The sequence below is a fragment of the Bos indicus x Bos taurus genome, chromosome 7 (genome assembly GCF_003369695.1).
Source record: "Bos indicus x Bos taurus breed Angus x Brahman F1 hybrid chromosome 7, Bos_hybrid_MaternalHap_v2.0, whole genome shotgun sequence".
NCBI lineage: Eukaryota > Metazoa > Chordata > Mammalia > Artiodactyla > Bovidae > Bos > Bos indicus x Bos taurus.
Window position 1 is genome coordinate 49,894,741 of NC_040082.1, and position 23,397 is coordinate 49,918,137.

At 40.2% G+C, this 23,397-nt stretch overlaps 1 protein-coding gene across 5 annotated transcripts in view; it reads left to right on the forward strand.

The window, feature by feature from the left end:
• Positions 1 to 2,546: 2,546 nt before the first annotated feature.
• Positions 2,547 to 23,397, forward strand: part of CSNK1A1 (casein kinase 1 alpha 1) — a 49,677-nt gene continuing 28,826 nt past the window's right edge. For 4 of the 5 annotated variants that reach the window (XM_027545985.1, XM_027545988.1, XM_027545989.1 and 1 more), the window contains exons 1-2: positions 2,558 to 3,259; positions 3,874 to 3,980. In XM_027545985.1, coding sequence (XP_027401786.1) covers positions 3,137 to 3,259; positions 3,874 to 3,980 — 230 coding nt within the window. In that variant the 5' untranslated portion in view covers positions 2,558 to 3,136. Of the gene's footprint in view, positions 3,260 to 3,873; positions 3,981 to 23,397 lie in introns of all 5 variants that reach the window. The other variant, XM_027545990.1, reaches the window with a different exon arrangement.

The window sequence follows — 23,397 nt, forward strand, 5'->3', positions numbered from 1 at the left end:
CTCTTTGTGACCACATGAACCGTAGCCCACCAGGTTCCTCTGTCCATGAAATTCTCCAGGCAAGAATACTGGAGTGGGTTGCCATTCCCTTCTCCAGGGGATCTTCCCAAGGATTGAACCTGGGTCTCCTGCATTGCAGGCAAATTCTTCACTGTCTGAGCCACCAGGGAAGCCCACTTTACACTATATTTTTGGTGAATTCAGTTGACCCAGGAGTTAGGAATTACATTTTGGCACATTGTAGAAGACTTCCTCTATTATGCTAAAACTGCTGCTGATTCAAAACAACAGAATGATTTATTTGTAACTAAAATACCACCCAAACAGGTAATCCTTCAATTACTGAGGCTGAAAGTTACCACAAACAACACTTCATTTTAGGAGAAGGCTGAATTCGTAGCCAACACCTAAAACTTCCATTTCTACATTAAAAAACCCCAACTTTTGCCCTTCTTAACCTAATAAATTTAAATCTTAAGATTTTCAATTGAAATCACATCTAAAAAAGGCTATAACCACTGGCAATATTCCAGTACATTTTGCTGGAGTAGTGTCAGTGTTGGAATAGTGATTACAGAAGGCAGGAAACAAGTGAGGAGACACACCAAATATTCACATAAAACAACAGACTCTCCAGGTGAAAGGGCTTCTAAAAGTTATTTAGACTAGGGAGTCCCAGAGCTCGGCATTTCAAAAGCTTATAAAAGGTTTAAAAAGGGGGTGGGGTAAGGCAGACATAAAGTGTGAACATTTAGTTTTGCCAAACAAGGATATTACCAAAACAACCATCTACCATCAGGACCATTTTATAAAAGGGCACTTTAACAACACATACATAAGATAAAATCTCAGAAGCATAACTTGAAATTAGATAAATGAAAAAATGCATTATCCTGCTTTTTTCTAGGTATCTCATGGAAAACTTTGCTGGACTTGCCCCTGTCCACACAGAGACCTCTAGGAATCCCTAATCTGGTCCACTTCACGCATATCCTTATCCCCCAACCCCCAGCTGAGCATTTGTGTCCTCTCTACTCGGGGCGGGGGGGGGGGGGGGGGGGGCGGAATTCTTTAAATGTATCCTCCACCCCTTATATAGGGAACTCTTCAAGCTGAGGAATCCTTTAAATTTTGGATGGCTGTGGTAAAAAAAAATCAGCAGAATAATAGCTATCTTTGGAAACTTGAAAAATTCAGGATGCTTAAACTTGACTTAAAAACAAACAAACAAACACCAGAATCCTGACAGCAGAGAATTTAAAGTAAACCAGACACACGTAGAATCACCAAAGGAGGCTGTCCAACAGTGCTGAATTGGGAGTCAGGTGGCTTGGGTTTTGTTAGTGCGAAAACTTCACGTTAAACCTTAGTCTTTTTTCCGTTATCAAATTCAAGACATTTAGGTCAGAGCTTTATGAATACAAATATTTAAGCCAGAAATAAAGTACCATGTAGGAATTCCACTTAAGATATCTTCCAGGATGAACCCCATTACTACTTGATCAGCTATCGAGGCTGCAACTAAGTCTACATTTTTGTCCGTTTTTACAAAATTATCTTATTTGGGATAGATTTTCTATGTAAGTTTTCACAACCGAGGCTTTGATTCACTCATCCATCAGGGCTTGATTCATATTGCAAATGAAACACCATTATGCAGCTTTCTTTTCAGATTATCATTACTACCAAGCCCAATTTTCCCAGTTTAAATTTTTCTAAATGAAATTGTGCTCAAGATTTGATTCTCTGACCAATTTTTAGTAAAAAAAATTCTATTGTGTAAAGTTTTAAACGTAGTCAGTTCTATAATGAAGTTATTTCTACCCTGTTTTTCGGTCCAGAATGTAGTTTTCAACAAGACCAAGATACGATTTTTCCACGTTTCTTTGTCGGGGTGGGGGTGGGGGTTGCGAAGAGGATAACCTTTGTATGTGCAAGTTTTTTCACGGCTCTAAATCTTATTTTCTATTGATTATGTATTGGTCACTAACATTACTCGGATTTTTGCCCCCTTTGGGTATCAAGTATCAGTGGGTAAACAACACAAAGACTTAGAGGGGCAGGGTTAATTCCTGCTCTCCCTCTTTTCGTCTCTGTTAAAATAGGGAATCCAACTCTCCCTAAAGCGCAGAATTCTAGTAAGACTCCTCAGCTAGACTGGTAAAACACCAAGCCCTGAACCGCCCGTACAGGCCTGCTTTTCTCTTTCTTTCCACCAGAGGCGACAGCCTCTTTCAAAAGATACTGAACTGGAAAGGGCCGGTTGGGGGGGAGTAGCCCCAGTAAAGATCAAAAGGTTAAAAACCGCCTCAAAGGTCAATACCCAACTCTTAAGGCCTGACGCACCATCTTCCAAGAAAAATGAAGGTGACTCCTCCCTAATACGCTCTGTAGGCTTGGGGCCGCGAGGCCTTTCAGAAAACAGGCGGGTCTGAGGTGATTAACAGGTAGTTCAGAGTGCAAGTCGACGACCGGAAGTGGAAATGGGCCCCGGGCGGGGATGAGAAGAGACCACAGCACGCTTGCGCAGTAAGCAGGGTTGCAGTACGCGTGCGCAATTGGGCGGTGATGGAGTGACGTTCAGAGCGTGGGCCGCGACTCTCACGGATCCGGTTCCGCCCTCCCTCTTGCTGTCGACCCTCCGGGGCTAGCGCTCGCGATCCCTTTCCCACAGTGCTCTGCGCTGTGAAGAAGCGGCTCCCGGGGACTGGGGGCATTTTGTGTTGGTTGGAGCCGGAGTAACAAGATGGCGGCGTCGGCGGAGTGACAGGGGTCCCTCCGGGCGGGAGCCGGCGGCAGTGGTGGCAGCGGTATCGCCGCCCTAGCTTCACCGCTCTCCTTTTCCAGCCCGCGGCGTCGCCGGGAAAGCGGGACAGCGGCGGCCGCCAGAAACAAGTGGCTCAGCCTGGTAACCGCGAGAACTCCTTCAACAATCTGCGGCCTGGCCAAAAAACCTGACAGCATTGGTGATCAGGTTCCCCTTGGCCGATTCTGGGCTCTGTAACGCCGAAAAAGAGCCATCGTTTTCTGTTTCCTGCCGCTCTCCACAGCCTTTCCGTGGTCGAGCCCTAGAGGCCTCCATCCTCCCTTTAGAGGTGTCGGGGCTTAGCCCCAGCCTCCATCTTCGTCTCTCAGGATGGCGAGCAGCAGCGGCTCCAAGGCCGAATTCATTGTCGGAGGGAAATATAAACTGGTACGGAAGATCGGGTCTGGCTCCTTCGGGGACATTTATTTGGCGATCAACATCACCAACGGCGAGGTAAATCACCTGGGGTGGGGTTCACGACTACGCTGCGCCTGTCCTCACTCCCCCGCCCCGCGAACTCTCGGGCCTTTTCCCACCGCACTCACGCACTGGGAAGTCCAGAAGGAGCCAGTTTTCCTGTCTTAGGAACCTCCCCCGCTGTCTTTCCCTAAAAGGAAAGAACCCGAGAGAAAGGTTGGGTATACTAGGAAGTTTCCTAGCTTGTTAAAAATACACCTTAATCGAACTTTAAAAAAACCGTCGTTTAAGGTGAGAGCGGCAGAATCTTATTTCTGGGATCCCCTCGTTTTCTTCCTGTATTTTTAGTTGACTGGGGTTCTTGTTCCCATTAGGCCAGCTCCCTATCTCCTGGTTTACTCATAACCCTCATTACGTTTTCTGGATGAATCATTTTCTTATACTTCAGAGGACGTGCCGCTTTCGTCACTGCCCCCTGAAGAGGCCTTTGAGGCTGGTTGCCTCGTTTTATAATTACAGAGATCTTTCTCTTCCCAGCCTCTCACCACATTCTAGCCGAGAGTTGGAGATGTGCTCATGTTTCCCCCTTTTCCCAAGTGACATTGAATCCATAAGGATGTTGATGCCATCATCCCCTCTTTCCCCTGCAGGAGGTGGCAGTGAAGCTAGAATCCCAGAAGGCCAGGCATCCCCAGTTGCTGTACGAGAGCAAACTCTATAAGATTCTTCAAGGTGGGGTTGGCATCCCCCACATACGGTAAGAATCCTTGAGCGAACAGGCGATCTTCTGAGGGAAGTACAGAATGGGAGAAAATGTGTAAGAGGCAGGCAATGGGACCGGCTGAATCCGGCTCTTGGCATTTTGAGTTACCTGGGTTTCCTGTGAAGCGTAAGTCACCACAATCACGGTAAATTTTAGTTTGCCAACTTAGTTTAGGATTTCAGTTTTTTGTTAACACTCTGCTTCGTTTAGCTTCCGTCATTCTTCCCGAGGCTTTCATTTGCAGTGAAAAGTATGCAGGTCATCTTTGATCCCAACGCGGAAGGGTTGCCTACTGCTTTCTTTCACCTCAGCTGTTCCTTAGGTTTGTCCAGCGAAGTGGATTTGAGGGTGCCGAAGTGACCGGGCTGGGCCAGTTCGGGTTGCTATTGGAGCTGGCTTGGAAATGGCTGCTCTTTTGTTGTGTTTTTGTTCCAACATGTCTTCCTCCTCCGCTTAGAAAATGGCGGAACGACGTGACTCAACCACATATTCCTGCCCTTTTCACTGCTTGGGTTCATAAGTTATGCTTCCTGGATTCCCTCTTTGGCGGCTCCGAGTTGATTAAACCTTTGAAAAGCCTAGAATAAAGCCGCAGGCAGTGGTGAGGTTCAAGGAAAGAGATGGCATAGTGACAGCCTGTTTGTGATCTCTGCAGCAAATGAGATGTGAAATTAAGTTTACTATGCAAAATCTCTCATAGTCTTTTCCAGAAGTGTTAAGTAACTCTGTAAAGAATGGTAATGTTTGTTGCATTTCAGTCTGTGTACGAAATTTTGTGGGAGATGACAAAGGCAGTTTGAGCAACACTATGTTGAAATTGACTCAGTTGTATTAAAAGGAAGCTTAATCATGTAACCGCAGTTTGACAAGTAACTTTAACCTGTTGAGTTACTTGGTCAGTAACTCCTCACGTCTGGGAAATTGTAGCTTTTTTTTGGAGATGGGATATTGGTGAAGGCAAATAGTAATAAGAATAGATGATGACCAGATGAAGACACTGGGTCCTTTTAAATTATTAAAGGATTTTATAATAGTTCGATTTTAAAGATTAAAGAATATCTTCCTAGGATAAAGACTAAAACACAGTTTAAGACCCAGCCCTTTTCCAACAATTATTTAATAATAACATTTGCAAGAAGATCCAGATATAGTGGAGAATTAAGTGGAATGGTATTTACTGTAGCCTCTTTTACTATCCTAGCTTTTATTCTTCAAATCTTGAATTAACTGGATTATATACATTAATTCTGATGTGAAAACAACCAGAGACACACCATCCTTAAAAAAATTTTCAATGGTCATAAACATTTTTAATGGAGAAATTGAATGATACAATTTTCTATTGGTTGGAAGTCAGAATAAATTATTAGGAAGAAAATACCAGGTTTATCTTACAAGATAAAGATTAATGTGAAATCTGAGATGATCAGATTTGAGATTTTTAATGGTTCTCATCCATTAAAAAAACCCTGCTGTGGAAAAATGAAAAACCTTGAGTAAAATACTATCTTTCTTCGTCACAGAATAAAAAAATTTGTGTTAGCCTAAGAATTTTAAATTTCTTTCCTTTTGCATATATTTTCATCTCTCCACCCTGGCCCTTGCTGATTTACTTCCCATTACTAGTTTTTCTTAGAATTAAATGGAAATGCAGTCATGCAGTATGAGGTCATTTGTGTCTGGCTTCACTGACCTAATGCTTTTGAGGCTGGGAGGTTTTATAAATTTCACAAATCAGGTTGAATTTAATGTAAAATGATTTTCACAAAAGCAATAAATATCTGGCATTTTCAGTGCTAGCTCCAAATTAAGTACGTGCAGTTTTATTTGGTAGCTTTTATTTAAGAACAGCACTTATACACCAATGAGGGCAGTAGTTAATATGGTGATTACCCACATAAATAAATGAAATTGACCTTTGAGCAAAATTCTCAGAACTTGAAAGCAGAGGGAATTGTGGAGTTACAAACTGGGTGGAGCTAAAGAGATTAACCTGACTTTCAAGCTAAGACTTCTTGGGAGAGGAGATGGGATTTCAGGATCTGACTGACTCTAAGGAAGAAAGCTTGGTGAACTGGTCAGGGAGGCTGTCCAACAGTGAAGTCTGGCTACTGGGAGTAGTTTCTAAAGCAGAATGTAGTTATTGAATGAGGGTGAGGAAAGAGTGAACTTGTTTTAGGAGTGGTATAGTCCAGGTACATAGAAACAAAAAGTGGATCATTGGTTTTAAAGTATGAGAGAGAACTGTTTGTCCACTGATGTGGGAAGGATAAGAAAGACTTATGCATAAGCTTTCTTTATTTTGGGTGGCAACATCATCTGCTCTGCTTAGTTTGTTCCCCACTATTTCCACATTAACTATATGCGTGTGTGTTTGTGTTTAGTTGCTCAGTTATGTCTGGCTCTATCGGCCCCATGGACTCCTCTGTCCATGGAATTTTCTAGAGAAGAATACTGGAGCGAGTCGCCATTTCCTGCTGTAGGGGATCTTCCCGACTCAGGGATTGAACCCGTCTCTTGTGTCTCCTGTGTCTCCTGCATTGGCAGGCGGATTCTTTACCACTACCTGGGAAGCCCAATAAATACACTCAATAAATATTTACTTGGGAAATACTAAATTAAATTGCTTATTAGCTTTTATTATTATTAAATAAGGCAGTCTATTCCCCATTGTATTAGAAATTTGACACCAAAATTTCTAGACCTCACTAATATCTACCTCCTCCTTCAATCAACCCTCACCCTGAAAGTTGTCTTAAGATTCTATGGGATATTCTAAAAGAAAGGCTGAAAATTACCGGGCTTATATATTATAGCATATCTGCCTTATCAAGTCCTTAGTTTGTAAGGACCTTATTAAGGGATCTGTTGTGCAGAAGCACAGCATCCAGTGAGTATCAAGAGCAAGAAGGGGAGGATGGTGTTCAGTCTCTAGATATTTTTAAGAAACTAAAAGCCTTTGGGACTTGTGAATTGACCTCTGGGAGCTCATTTTAAGTTACTTTGTTTCTGTTAACAACCCTCCTTTTTTTGTGCTACTTTGAACTGAATTCAAATCTGTTGTTCACTTCAAATAAGTTCTCTAAATCCGCCATGTGGTATTGACTGAGTCATCTGGGGTCAGTCAGTCCCTTAATCTTTTTGGGCATATCAGTTTCCTCTTTTTTGAAATAAGATTTTACCAAGTTGGTAATTTTCTAATTTTGTTGGGGTAGAAGTGTGCTGGAAAGAAAAGTTTGGAGAATTTCCTACTCTTCTCTTGGAAAAAGTTTTGCACACTGAGCTTTTTGGTAGGGTTTGTTTTGTCTTTAGCAGTTATTTTATTTTTTTGACTATGCTGGGTCTTCATTAATTGCTGTGCGTAGGCCTTCAGTTGGAGTGAGCAGGGGCTACTCTCTAGTTGCGGTGCACAGGCGTCTGACTTCAACATCTTTTATTGCCGCACACTGGGCACCAAGAGTGTAGGCTTCAGCATTTGCTGCATGCAGGCTTAGTTGCTTCAAGACATGTGGGCTCTTCCTGAACCAGGGATGGAACTTGTGTCCCCTGCATTAGCAGGAGGATTCTGTACCACTAAGCCACCAGGAAAACCCAAGTAGGGTTTTGTTTCAACAAGTTTCCCTACTTAAATAAGTCACTGGCCTAGTTGATCTTAGGACTTGTGGCTATGAAATTTTAAGATTTATTTTCAGATGATGGTAGCTAGAAAGCATTTCATCACAGTTTGGTGTTTAGTCTAGATCTTACCTTTGAATGATATTTTAGTAGTGAGATACCACTCAGGACCTTGAAAATACTATCTGCATCAGGTAAACCATCAGTTACTATTTAGGAGGAAGTAAATTAATGGGGACACTTTTATAGAAAATATGATAAAGAAAGTGGGAAAGGGCATAGGATAATTTTGGTTGTCTGGGTTTTTGTTTTTTTTTAACCCCTCCCCCCCTGTCTTTTTTTGCCCTCTCTGAATGTCAGAAATCCTGGGAGATATTTGTAAAGTATAAGTTAATCCTTACTGTTCAGTGTTAAAAGCAGCTTAAATTTTAATCTTAGCTTTTTGGCACTGAGCATATATCCTGTAAATAAGTTCTAATACTGTTATCAGAGAACAAAGATGACATCTACACTGGGTATGTCTTTGTTAGAGAGATAATGTTACAGATCACCACATGAGAAATGTGATTTTAATTCATAGAGTAACTAAATCCATAGAGTAACTGTGATATACTAAATCTGTGATATCCTAAAGGTACTTACATTGGCTTATGCTGGATTTCTAGTAATGGAATGATGCTTAGATAGCATTTGGAGCTGGATGAAACTTGAGAAATAGCCACACTCGATGATACAGATTAGACTATTGAGTCTTCTTCAGTACTTCTTACTAGATGTCTCCTAACTTAAAGTTTTCTTGGGGCAGTTTTCACCTTTATGTCAAGATCACATTATGTCTGCGTACATACCCCACACCTTTTCACTTGATGCTGCAGACCTATATTGTGCCTCCTTCCTTTATGGCATTTGGTCTCATGCAGAAAAACTGATAAATGTAAGTAACCTATTGTTTGCACTGTTACTCAATTGTGAAAGTGTTACTGTAGCACGCCAGGCTCCTCTGTCCATGGGATTCACTAGGCAAGAATACTGGAGTGGGTTGCCATTCTCTTCTCCAGGGGATCTTCCTGACCCAGGGATACAACCTTGTTCTCCCACATTGCAGGCACATTTTTTACCTTCTGAGCCACTAGGAAGCCCATTAGATCCTTATAATTCTTATAACCCTTTCTCTTCCTTTTGAGTCCATGGATTGCTGGATGAGAACTTTAATGGATGTTATTGATTTGTATCTTAAAGTGGAGTGATACTTGTAAACATTTGTATAGTCCGTGGATTTTACTGCCTTGGCTTTAGTCATTTTTTAGAGCTAGGTCATTTTGTTTCTGAGTATACTTAATCTGTGGGGCTTCCCTGCTGGTTTCGTGATAAAGAATCTGCCTGTCAATGCCAGAGATATGGGTTTGATCCCTCAGTCAGGAAGATCGCCTGGTGAAGGAAATGACAACCCACTCCAGTATTCTTGCCTGGGAAATCCCATGTACAGAGGAGCTTGGTGGGCTACGGTTCATGGAGTTGCAGAGTCGGATATGACTTAGTAACTAGAAAACAGTATCTAATACTTAATATGTATCTAAGATATGATTTGCTAAGGTTTTCTCACGATCTGTCCTGTTTAGCAGAAACTTCAATGTCAAGAAGTCTGTACAAGAGAATTTGAATTTGAAACAAATGTTAACTCATTTAATCTTTTTAACTTATTCCATTTTATTCTTTTTTGAAATATAATTTTGTGTGTTTATTTTTGGCTGTGCTGGGTCTGTGTTGCTGTGCAGGTAAACTTTCCTCTAGTTGCGGAGAGTTGGGCGTTAACTCTAGTTGCGGTGCGCAGGCTTCTTGTTGTGGAGCATGGCCTCTAGGTCAGGTGGGTTTCGGTAGCTACAGCATACGAGCTCAGTGGTTGTGTATGGCACATAGGCTTAGTTTCTTTGAGGCATGTGGGATCTTCCAGATCAGGGATGGAACACCTGCATTGGTCTCTTGCATTGGTAGGCGGATTCTTTACCACGGAGCTACCAGGGAAGCTGTATTCCATTTTGTTTTTAAGATCAGTCCTTGAGTTTTAACAGAATGTTTTCTGAAGCTAAATGAGCATCTTAATAGCTTTCATAATATAAATGAATACCTAGTCTAAATGATGTTTTCTGTACTGTTTTTATATGATACAAGTGGCTCTTAAAAATTGTGAAAAAACTAGTGATAACATATACTGATCCATGTCTTAATGGAATCTTTTTAATGAGATGTAATTTTCATACAGTGTAGTGTATATATATATAGATTAATGTATCATTGAATAAGTTTTGACAAATTCATACACTGTAAGCCACCCTCCTTATTGACATAAAGAATATTTCATTTTTTTTAATACTGCTAATCCTTGGTAGGCGACATTTTGTGACAACATAGGTTTTATATATTTTTTAATTGACCTTGTGAATTATTGTAACATTTTTCTGGATTTGATGTTGATTTGTCAGTATGTACAACTACAAGTTAGTAATATGTTTATCACCATGATGTATACTAACCTAATAAAATGACTGAGTTGGGTTGGTGATACTCAGTGGCGGTTGAGATCTTTACTTATTTTCCTCCTCTGAATAACTAAAATATTGCTTTTTCCTTGTCTGATAGTCATCAGTGGGGTATGTTTAATAGGGACTTCAGAAGTGCTGTAGAAAAATGTTTAGTTGGAGGGTACATTTTGATCTTTATTTTTATTTTTATATTTTATTTTTCTGATCCTCAATAAGAAAGGAAATGGAAAGGGCATTATATTGAGAGTCAATACTTAGGTTCTGTCTGTGGTGTCATCTAGATTTGAACCTTGAATGAATTCTATCATGAATGTCAGCTTTCCTTTATAAAAGGGATTTTGTAAGACTATCTCGGTCTTGAGTTTTTTTAAATGCATTATATAAATTAGTGGCATCCATCCACATGCCAAAAAAAAAAAAACCAACATCCAGGCATTGCCCATGGTCTCATTTAATCATTACAGGAATTCTGTAAGTTGAGTCAGAATAGTTAATTTGCCTAAAGTCACAAAGCTAATGTGATATTTGAATAGACTTTACTGTCTCAACAGTATCAGTGGTTCACAAACTTCGTAGCACGTTGTAATCACTTAGAAAACTTTAAAAAAATATTGACACCTGGCTTCTAACCTCATATTTTGAATTAATTGATTTGAGGGTATGACTTCTGGTTTAATTTAGTTTTGGGGTTTTCTTGGCTACACCATGTGGCTTACGGAATCCTTGTTACCCAGCCAGGGATTGAAACTGGGTCCCCCCCACAGTGGAAGCCCGGACTCCTAACGAGTGGACCAAATCTAGTATTTCTTAAGTGAACAAATGGAAACATGGCTGTACTGGTTGATTTAGCTTTGAATCCTGATGTAGAGATACTGACATATCAAAATGCTGCTGCTGCTGCTAAGTCGCTTCAGTCGTGTCCGACTCTGCGACCCCATAGATGGAAGCCTACCAGGCTCCCCCGTCCCTGGGATTCTCCAGGCAGGAACAGTGGTGTGGGTTGCCATTTCCTTCTCCAGTGCATGAAAGTGAAAGGTGAAAGGAAAGTTGCTCAGTCGTGTCGGACTCTTAGTGACCTCGTGGACTGCAGCCTACCAGGCTCCTCCGTCCATGGGATTTTCCAGGCAAGAGTACTGGAGTAGGGTGCCATTGCCTTCTCCCATCAAAATGCTAATGTATGTTAATTTCACAGTAAAGGCTTGCTAATGTGGACCTTTGTCAGCTTCAGTATTTATCCATGGTTTGTTGGCCTTTTGGAACTTCTTTTGGCTCAAACTTGGAATTTTTTCTACAGGAGAATTTTTTTTTTTTTTTTTAAGGAAGCAAGATGGTGACAGTGACTAAGCATACATGGTATATATCACATGTTTCATTTGTGCCAGCATTAAGTGTGCAATGACAGTGTTTGCAAATTAACCTGAAATTGAGGCTATCCTATATTTCAGGTCCTCTGGAGGCTGCTCTGAGTACTACTTACCCGTTACACTTTCTACACTGCCAAACTATTCTATCTACATGTAAGGTGGCTTTTATGGTGAGGGGAGGATGCGATCTGATTTAAAACTGCCTTGTTTGTTGGAAAGTGGTAGCATGAAGTTTTTGTAAATTTTGTTTCAAATTCCAAATTTTCAAAGTCTTTCATTTGCATACTTACCTTATTTTGCTTTTTTTTGTTCTCACTTGATCGAAATTATTCTTACTACTAAGCTTCCCTGATGGCTCAGCAGGTAAAGAATCTCTGTTTCAATACAGAAGATAAAGGAGACTTGGGTTTGATCCCTGGGTCAGGAAGGTCCCCTGGAGAAGGAAATGCAGCCCACTCCAGTATTCTTGCCTGAAGAATTTCATGGACAGAGGAGCCTGGCAGGCTACAATCCATAGGGTCGCAAAGAGTCAGACCTGACTGAGCATCTGAGCACATATATCTACTTACTGAAAACCTAGTGTTTTCATTTTTTAAGCCTTCAAAATATTAATACTTTGTATCCTTCTTAAGGAAGGGAGTGATGTTGGCTTTTTCTCTGAAAATTAAAGTTCTTTTCTTGGAGAGTGTCAGTGAACTTTACGGTACTTTCTAGAGAATAAGCAAACATTTCTTTTCTTTTATTCAACAAATACATGTGTACGTGAGTACTATGCAGTTTCAGATAATGGGCACATTTCAGTGAACAGATAGTTTTTGTGAGACCTACATTCTTTTTGAATATATATCATGTGCTTGACATATAGTTGTGACTTTGTCCCTTGCTGAAAGTTAGTGGCAGAGATATCTAAATTTCATACTGTGAGGACATAACCTTTCCTTAACATCAGACAGCATGCTGAGCTATCCAGAGATTGCCTTGATTGGAGAGGTCAGCAGAGACCCCATTATGTCTCCTTGTGAATCCTGCTTAGTCAACATTTCTCAAACATCAGCCATGCATAGTAATTACATTCAGAGCTTGTTTAAAATGTAAAGTTTTCTGCCTCACCCCCAGATTTGTTTGACCAGTACTGGAATGGGCCTTGCGAGTGTATTTTTGTCAAGTACCTCAGATAATTCAGGCTAAAGACCAGAGAACCACAGTTTGAGAAATACTGTGCTGAGGTTTTGACACTTCATTGTTTTGAGCTGTTGTAGGTAGTGTTTGATTATTTTGCTGAGAGGGCTCTGACTGTTGTAGGAGATGCTATTGTCTTGTTTGTTATTTCATAACTGTTGGGCAACTGCTTTTTGTAATGAAAGTAATCCTTATATTTGTGTAGTGCTTTTATAATCTCATATTTACTAGGAGATCTCTTGATAGATAAGTATAAAAATGTTTACCAGTGAGCAAAAATGGCTTATGCAGGTAAGAAAATGACAAAGGAAGAACTGAAACTTGTGTTTTTGGCCATCGATTGAGTCATTATTCTTTTCATTATATTGCATATATTGTGAGTTTAGCTAGCTTTCCATTCTCAAGTCCAACTGCTGGTTTATTGAGCCACTTTTTATTTGTTTATTCACTGAAGGGCATTTTTATAAGTACACGTTGCATAGTTCTATATTATTAGCTTAGATTTACATTGAATTTAATTTATGAAAAGATAGTCATGTGTTTATACATTACTTTTTTCTTTCAGCTTAGATCATTCTAGTAACTTGTGTTGCCTCTTCCATTTTCCATTTTCCCCTTTACTTGTGTTAACATATCAAGCTTCATTTGCTAATACAGAGAAATTTGAGTTGTTTTTAAAATATATAATCTACTTAACGAAGGATTTACTAAGCAAATTAATTAATGTAGTGTGTGTGGAGGGGGAATGTTTCATCCAGCCAAAATTATTTGTTCTCCTAGATCTTTATATGTAAAACTGTCTTTAATACAAATGATTCCTATATTGCTAAAAGTACCCTAAAGAAAGTGGTACACTATTTAGTCTCTAAATAGTGTATTGAGAGATACTTTGATTTCCGGACTTACTTACCCTAAGACTTTAATGTGTGTTTTCTCATACTTTCTTTTAAGGAGTGGAGGTAAATCATTTCAGCCTTAAGAATTTGAAATTTAATTTAGGAAGAAGGAAAAGGGAACCCAGTTTTGTTTTGTTTTTATTTGGCTGCACCATGCATAATGTGGGATCTTAATTCCCTGACCAGGGATCCAACCCCTGCCCCCTGCATTGGAAGTGCAGAGTCCTAACTGCTGGACTTCCAGGGAAATCCCTCTGGGGCCTAATTTTGATATTTTGAAAATAGCATTGATGGTTATATCTTTGGACATGTTGAGTTTAAGCTGATAGGATATCCCAGGCTTAGCTCTTGTATAATTAAGTTAGCAGAGATACAGACCTAAACCTCAGCTAGGGAATTAGGACTGGTGTTTATTCTTACACTGAGCAAGATCAGTGTAGAAGTGATAGTAGAGACAGGAAATTGAGAGGTAAGGACTGAATTCTTTGGTGGAAATGCAAAGTTAATCAAGGCAAGAGGAGAGTTGCCATAATGGGATGTTACAGTCAGTGGAAGCCAGTTTTAAAGGACAGGCAGAGGCCAGATTTTTGGAGTTTCTTATTGTATATGAAACTTTGCTTTTTTGGTGTATGTAATGGGGGAGGGATGAGAAATGGCACCACGAAACTGTAGAAGAGTGACTGAAACTAGGGGACTATGTAGAAAGGCATCTTTCAAAATTTAGCTCAGATGCCAACTTTTCTAAGAAGCCTTCCCTTTTATCTTCTCTGAATAAATTACTTAACTTCTCTATATTTCATATTTACTTTATTGTTGCTTTTATATTGTACTTGTCACCAGTTCTTCTAGACCTTAAGATGCTTTTGGCATCCTTTTTGGCAGTGTCACACACATAGCAGCTGCTTAATAAGTGTTGAATCAGACTTGAAGAGCAGATTTTAGTAAAGGATTTTTAACAGTTTTAGTGAGACTATATATGTAAGCATCATCAACTTAAAGTGTGCAATTCATTGTTTTTTACTATATGTACAGAGTTGTGCTGCCATCCATCACCGTAATACAATTAAAGAATACTTTCATCCCCTCCTGCCCCCCAAAAACCTTGAACACATTAGTGATCACTCTCCATATCCTATTAGGCCTAGATAGCCACTTGTCTACTTTCTATATGTTTGCTTATTAAAAAAGATTTGATCAACCCTTTAAGATTGGTATTGTGAAAACTACAGATGTATTGTCCTACTTCCCAGTGGAAAAGTATATTTTAATACTTGTATTCCCCTGGAGGTTCCAGTTCTTCACATATTGTCTTCCAGTACAACTGTATCCAAGGCTAGAGAAAGCAGTGACAGCAAGAACCATTTGTGATCTTTGAAATATAATATTGGGCAGTATGAAGAGATGAGAATGATAACCATTATACAGGGAACCAAGAAAAAAAATAAAAGTAAGATGGCAGATACAGACTAGATTTTTAATAAGTTACCTGTGAACAAGAAAATAGGGTGATCTTGTCTTACTATGTACCAACAATGCTGGCTGTTTGCAGTTTCTTGTGAATAACAAAGCTTAGTGTGTAGTCCTAACCCCTACCCACCTCTTTACCTGTCCATCTTCTGTTTATGCTTCAAGAATCAACTTTACTTGTTCATTGAAAGGTTTTCCCTAAAGCTTCCCTCTAAAAAATTGATTGGGTCCCCATAATTTGTACCTTTCACCATCAGTTTCTCTCATCATTTGCCTACACAGACTGTGGTATAAACTATGAGAGCAAAAATTACTTGGTTTTGTCTTGTTAGCCACCATAAATTTTGAAAGGGTAAACGAACAGGAACTTTCGTAGTAGGTATTTCCAAGTATCAAGGCACATTTGTTTGTGTTTTTAAAAATTGGCAGGTTAAGAAACGTCTATGCATGTTTTAAAGCAGAGGGCAAGGAACAGGAAGACTGAGAAATGGAAATCTTACAGCATAATTCAAAGATCTTAGGGGTCATATTGTCAGCAGAGGGTTAGTAGTAGCAGGTAAGAGGGTTAGGATGAAGAAGGAAAATGAATCATCTTAGTTGACATTATTATTGGCTGAGTGAAACGCGCTGCACAAGTTTTAAGATCTTAATCTACAGTCTCTTTACCTTAAAAATCTGTTTAGAGGGGCTTCCTGGTGGCTCAGTGGTAAAGAATCCACCTGCCAACACAGGAGACATGGATTCGATCCCTGATCTGGGAAGATCCCACATGCCGCAGAGCAACTAAGCCCCAGCACCACAACTACTGAACCTGTGCCCTAGAGCCCAGGAGCTGCAACTACTGAAGCCTGGGTATCCCAGAGCCCGCGCTCTGCAACCAGAGAGTAGCCCCGGCTCACAACTAGAGAAAAGCCTGCACACAGTAACAAAGACCCAACACCACCAGAAATTTAAAAAAAAAATAAAACTGTTTAGAACAGGGTTCTTAACTTGGTTCAGGGATATCATTCTTTCCTTCAAGAGATCAGTGAGTTGGATGAAAAAAAATTCCAAAGTTTATTTTCAAGTGCCTCACTAGTTTAGACAGTACCTGTGGCTTTGTCACCAATAGAAATCACAGATATTTTTGTATCACGTTGCATGAATCTCAAAATAGTCTTCATTCCCATCATACTTCAAAATTATAGTACTAATTAGACTTGCCCCTAAATTGTATTATGTAGTGCTTTAATAAAGAGCATGTATTTTACTATATCAAGATTGATTTTTAAAGTAATTTTATGGTAATTGAATCGCTCTAAAATTAGTTTCCTTTATAATGCTACATATTATGCTTTTAAAATACTCTGAGAAGGGATCAATAGGCCTCATTAGACAAAGATGTGGGGCGGGGGGAGTCCAGGACAACAAAAAAAGATTTAGAACTCCTGATGCAAAACTAGTGACTCCAACTCCCACCCACCCACATATAACTTATTTGAGCAGATTCTTGGTGAAACTGGAAGTTGCTCAGTCGTATCTGACTTTGTGACCCCACAGACTATACAGTCCATGGAATTCTACAGGCCAGAATACTGGAGCGGGTAGCTGCTGTCTTCTCCAGGGGTTCTTCCCAACCCAGGGATTGAATCCAGGCTTCCCACGTTGCAGGCAGATTCTTTACCTGCTGAGACACCAAGGAAGCCCAAGAATACTGAAGTGGGTAGCCTCTCCTCTCTCCAGTGGATCTTCCCAACCCGGGAATGGAACCGGGGTCTCCTGCATTGCAGGCCAATTCTTTACCGGCTGAGCTACCAGGGAAGCCCAAGTTCTTGGTCGTTGTGGCTAAATAAAAAACATTTGTTTGATGCAGGATTGGTCCCAGTTGGTGGATATCCACTGTTTTCTTTTCCCCTTCTAGTCTTGTTCAGTTTTTATTAAATTACTTCCATGCTTGTTAATATCCTCCCCCATGGGTGTGAGATTGTAAGATGGGAAAATTAGCCAGCTAAAGGCCTGGGGAAGTTTTGGGAAAGGTTCAGTGAAGTAAAGATAAAATTAATATCTAAAATTTCTTGAAATCATATCTACCTCTAAAACTATTTCTTTTGTTCTATCTAAACTTTAGTCTAAATTTCTTTACTAAACCTAATTTTCAGACTTCCTTGGTATGGTACATTTGGTTAAGACTCAGCACATCCAGTACACGGGGTGTGGTTCCATCCCTGGTCTGGGAACCCAACTGCCTGTGTGGCGGTGCAGCAAAGTAAAAAAACAACTTGATTTTCCAGTTCTGTGCAGTAGCCAAATAGCAGCATAGAGTATCATTCTCTAGTGAAAATCTTCTGGATCTCAAACCAGTTCAAAGGTATATCTGCAGGTAAGTCCAAAGGATTGTGAATAAAAATTTCGTGTTACTGAACTTGTGAAATATGAATTGTGTTTTAAATGTGAAATTGTGAGAGGAGGAAATAGATTGATGTTTCGAAGGCAAAATAAGTTTATATTATTAAATTTTAGGTGTCTTGTATTCAAAGTACAATGAAAGCCACTAATCCAAGGAACAAATAAGGGCAGAGAACCTTTCGGAGAATGATAGTTACACAATAGTCTTGTGTACCAAGTTAATAGAAAATCAGGAGATGCCCCACATTTAGTCCTGTGTCTGGTTCTCTTTCAGAAAGGCTGAAGAGTTACCATGAATCAAAAATATAGTCAAACTGGTGCATTATGGTTCTGTTTTTGTGATGAAAAATGCCATTAGTAAAATAGAGCATTATAAGTACTAACAGTTTTAGGTTAAAGGAGTTACAGTGTCTTAAGACTGAAGTTCATAGATGGTTCTACCTTTCAGTCAACTATTGAATGTAGTACTAGGAGGACTGGTAACTCTTGAGACTCAGGAATTTAAATTGAGAATTGAGGGCAGCCTCCTGTTGGATTCTGGTAATTTAGGAGGACAGGGGTAGTAGGAAGTGCCTTTCTTAACTGTCGTAAATGAATTGTTAATCCCGGTGCACACTCACACCAAAAACAAAACATGGAAAGAAAAGAAGTCAACAAGGCATGATTACGATGAGAAGCAAGAAGGAAGATACAGGAAAAGATGCACAAGAACTGACTGTAGTTAATTTTTTTGGCCCATGGTAATTTGGGTGCTATTGAAGGACAGGAAGAGCTGTCTATAATTTTTATAATATTATGAAAGGCAAAATATAATATATAGGAACAATGAAAGAAATTCAGACATGAGAATAGGGTGATTGGAACTGTTAGCAGTAACAACCTAAAGGGGGAATTCGAGCTTGTTTACTTAGAGTTGAGTGAGATTGTACTAGACCAGGTCCTTAACGTCTATCCTCATAAGAAGGAAGGTAAAGGTTGGAGGATGATGATGAGTTGGCAAGAGACTGAGTTTGAGATACAGTGTCTTGAGAATGTAGATGCTTTGAAAATTGGAGAAGGAAATGGCGACCCACTCTGGTGCTCTTGCCTTGAGAATCCTAGGGACAGGGGAGCCTGGTGGGCCGCCGTCTATGGGGTCGCACAGAGTCGGACACGACTGAAGCGACTTAGCAGCAGCAGCACTGATTCAGTGCTTGTACTTTCAGTTGTTTAGCTAGGACTCTGATTTGATAATCTAAAGATGGGAAGATAAATGGTATAGGAAGAGACATTTCCTTGTTAAGACCATCACTTTATAGTCATTTCAGTCACTCAGTTGTGTCCGACTCTGCAACCCCATGGAGTACAGCACTCCAGGCTTCCCTGTCCATCACCAACTCCTGGAGCCTACTCAAACTCATGTCCATCCAGATGGTGATGCCATCCAACCATCTCGTCCTCTGTCGTCCCCTTCTCCTCCTGCCTTCAATCTTTCCCAGCATCAGGGTCTTTTCAAATGAGTCGGTTCTTCGCATCAGGTGGCCAAAGTATTAGAGTTTCAACTTCAGCATCAGTCCTTCCAATGAATATTCAGGACTGATTTCCTTTAGGATTGACTGGTTAGATCTCCTTGCAGTCCAAGAGACTCTCAAGAGTCTTCTCCAACACCACAGTTCAAAAGCATCAATTCTTTGGCACTCAGTTTTCTTTATAGTTCAGCTCTCACCAGTCATCCATACATGACTACTGGAAAAACCATGGCTTTGACTAGATGGACCTTTGTTGGCAAAATGTCTCTGCTTTTTAATATGTTCTCTAGGTTGGTCATAACTTTCCTTCCAAGGAGTAAGCATCTTTTAATTTCATGGCTACAATCACCATCTGCAGTGATTTTGGAGCCCCCCAAAAATAAAGCCTGTTACTGTTTCCACTGTTTCCCCATCTATTTCCCATGAAGTGATGGGACCGGAGGCCATGATCTTAATTTTCTGAATGTTGAGTTTTAAGCCAACTTTTTCACTCTCCTCTTTCACTTTCATCAGGAGGCTCTTTAGTTCTTCTTTACTTTATGCCATAAGGGTGGTATCATCTGCATATCTGAGGTTATTGATATTTCTCCCAGCAATCTTGATTCCAGCTTGTGTCATCCAGCCCGGCATTTTGTATGATATACTCTGCATATAAGTTAAATAAGCAGGGTGACAATATACAGCCTTGATGTACTCCTTTCCAAATTTGGAACCAGTCCATTGTTCCATGTCTGGTTCTAACTGTTGTTTCTTGACCTGCATACAGATTTCTCAGGAGGCAGGTCAGGTGGTCTGGTATTCCCATCTCTTTAAGAATTTTCCAGTTTGTTGTGATCCACACAGGCAAAGGCTTTGGCATAATCAATAAAGCAGAAGTAGATTTTTTCTGGAACTGTCTTGCTTTTTCGATGATCCAACGGATGTTGACAATTTGATCTCTGGTTCCTCTGCCTTTTCTAAATTCAGCTTGAACATCTGTTATTTCACGGTTCACGTACTGTTGAAGCCTGATTTGGAGAATTTTGAGCATTACTTCGCTAGCATGAGTTCAATTCAGTCGCTCAGTCGTGCCTAACCCTTTGTGACCCTGTGAACCATGCCAGGCCTCCCTGTCCATCACCAACTCTCGGAGTCCACCCAAACCCATCTCCATTGAGTCGGTGATGCCATCCAACCATCTCATCCTCTGTTGTCCCCCTCTCCTCCTGCCCTCAATCTTTCCCAGCATCAGGGTCTTTTCCAGTGAGTCAGCTCTTCGCATTAGGTGGCCAAAGTACTGGAGTTTCAGCTTCAACATCAATCCCTCCAATGAATATCCAGGACTGATCTCTTTTAAGATGGACTGGTTGGATCTCCTTGCAGTCCAAGGGACTCTCAAGAGTCTTCTCCAACACCACAGTTCAAAAGCATCAATTCTTCGGCGCTCAGCTTTCTTCACAGTCCAACTCTCACATCCAGACATGACCACTGGAAAAACCATAGCTTTGACTAGATGGACCTTTGTTGGCAGAGTAATGTCTCTGCTTTTTAATATGCTGTCTAGGTTGGTCATAACTTTCCTTCCAAGGAGTAAGTGTCTTCTAATTTCATGGCTGCAATCACCATTTGCAGTGATTCTGGAGCCCAGAAAAATAAAGCTAGCGTGAGAGATGATTGCAATTGTGTGGTAGTTTGAACATTCTTTGGCTTTGCCTTTGGGATTGAAATGAAAACTGACCTTTTCCAGTCCTGTGGCCACTGCCGAGTTTTCCAAATTTGCTGTCATATTGAGTGCAGCACTTTGACAGCATCATCTTTCAGGATTTGAAATAGTTCAACAGATGACACCACTCTTATGGCAGAAAGTGAAGAGGAACTAAAAAGCCTCTTGATGAAAGTGAAAGTGGAGAGTGAAAAAGTTGGCTTAAAGCTCAACATTAAGAAAACGAAGATCATGGCGTCTGGTCCCATCACTTCATGGGCAATAGATGGGGAAATAGTGGAAACAGTGTCAGACTTTATTTTTTGGGGCTCCAAAAAAATATGTATGGATGTGAGAGTTGGACTGTGAAGAAGATTGAGCGCCGAAGAATTGATGCTTTTGAACTGTGGTGTTGGAGAAGACTCTTGAGAGTCCCTTGGACTGCAAGGAGATCCAACCAGTTCATTCTGAAGGAGATCAGCCCTGGGATTTCTTTGGAAGGAATGATGCTAAAGCTGAAACTCCAGTACTTTGGCCACCTCATGTGAAGAGTTGACTCATTGGAAAAGACTCTGATTCTGGGAGGGATTAAGGGCAGGAGGAGAAGGGGACGACAGAGGATGAGATGGCTGAATGGCATCACGGATTCAATGGACGTGAGTCTGGGTGAACTCCGGGAGTTGGTGATGGACAGGGAGGCCTGGCGTGCTGCGGTTCATACGGTCACAAAGAGTTGGACAGGACTGAGCAACTGAACTGAACTGAACTGGAATTCCATCACCTCCACTAGCTTTGTTCTTAGGGATGCTTTCCAAGGCCCACTTTACTTATTATTTGACTTCTTTGAGCCAAAGATGAGTAGATGCTTCCTGGTGACTTTATACTTTTAGTACAGGGAGTATTTTTTTTTTATTCCTTGCTTTGTTTTTCTCATCTGCAACGTCAGGTGTGCCCTAGCCTCTTAAAACCTCTAATACAGCTTTTTATTTTTTAATTCAGCAAATGTTACTGAGTATTTCCTGCTTGTAAGGCATTGTGCTGAATGCTGGAAATACAGAGTTGTGAACAAGACACTAAATGGCTCTTCCTATTATATTAGGACTCTCTAAAGGAATTGAACCAATGAGTCTTGTATACAGGCATATCTCAAAGTTATTACAGGTTCAGTTCCAGAACACCACAATAAAGCAAAGTCACACAAATTTTTTGGCAAGTATGTGTATTAATTTTGAAATACCTTATTGCCGAAAAGTGCTAGCCTATCATCTGAGCTTTGAGCAAGTGGTAATTTTTTGCAATAATAGCATCAAAAATAAAGATCATAGATCACCACAACGATATAATAATAACAAAAATATCAAAATAGTGAAAATGTGACAGACACAAAGTGAGCACGTACTGTTGGAAAAGTGGCGCCAGTGGATTTGATCAAGACAGGGTTGCCACAAACCTTCAGTTTGTTAAAAAAAAAAAGTGATACCTGCAAAGAGCAATAAAGAAAGATATGCTTGTATTATACATAGAGTTTTATTATGAGGGATTGGTTTACACAATCATGGAGGCCAAGAGGTCCCGGGACCTGTGGTCTATATGAGCTGGAGGCCCAGGAAAATCAGTAGTGCATTTCTGCTTCAAGCCTAAAGGCCTGAGAGCCAGGGGAACCAAAGATTTAAGTCCCAGGTGAGTCCTAAGATCTGAAAACCTCCTAGGAGCATGTATGTCTGAGAGCAGAAGGTGATTATTTCAGTGCTAGCAGAGAGGGAATTTTCTCTTCCTCTGCCTTTTTGTTCTGTTCAGAACAAAAGAGAGTGATCTTCTTTACTTAGCCTGTCATTCTGATGCTAATCTCTTATGGAGCCAACTTCACAGACACCCCAAAATAATGTTTTACAAGCTATTCCAGAATCCCTTAGCCCAGTAAGGTTGACACACAAAATTAACCATCACACTAATCAAGCCATAAGAGAAGGCCTACGTTAAACAAATGTTCCTTTTTCTGTTATTGTTCTAGTTATAGGGATGGAACATATTTAGGTGCTTTAATCTGAACTGAGTATTTATGATGATTACACTGATTTACTATTCTTGGAAGTCATTGAGTCTCAGCAATATTGAAAATATTTCATTTCATTCTTTTTTAAGATACTTCTATTTTTGCAGAGATTTATTAGGGAAAAGAAAGAAACCCTTAGCTCCATGTCTTCTAATTGGTCTTCATGTCATTGTCATTCCTTTTACTCCCCAGGTTCCATATTGCATACTGATACCAAGGCCAGCTTTTAATATTGACTTAATTATATTAGGTCCTAGACATAGCCTATTGATATTTTCCCGGTTATCTATAAAATTTAAAGCACATTAGCCTGGCATTCAAGAGTCTATATCAGTCACCTTGATTCTCCCCTTTATACGAACCTGTGTCTGTTCTTGCCGCCTGCTTAAGACATCCTTTTCTACCTTCCCTATCGAAATATTATCCCTCCTTCAGGATCTGACTGGTAATAGACCATTTTCACTAGGTTTCTTTCTTTGGACAGATGTAGTTCAACCCATTGTTTTGTCTTGTTTTGTTTTGTTTTGTTTGCTTTTCTGAATTCTTTTAGCATATTTTGGTCAGCCCCAGTGACTTGTACATATGTCATCTTAGGTTTGTGCTTTTTACATGTGTCTTAATTTTTTAGCTAGAATTACTTTAGATAGGGGTTTAGAAGAACAAGATGAAATCAGAGATGGACCTTGCCTTCTGCTAGAATTTTCTTCAGACCTTAAGGTACCT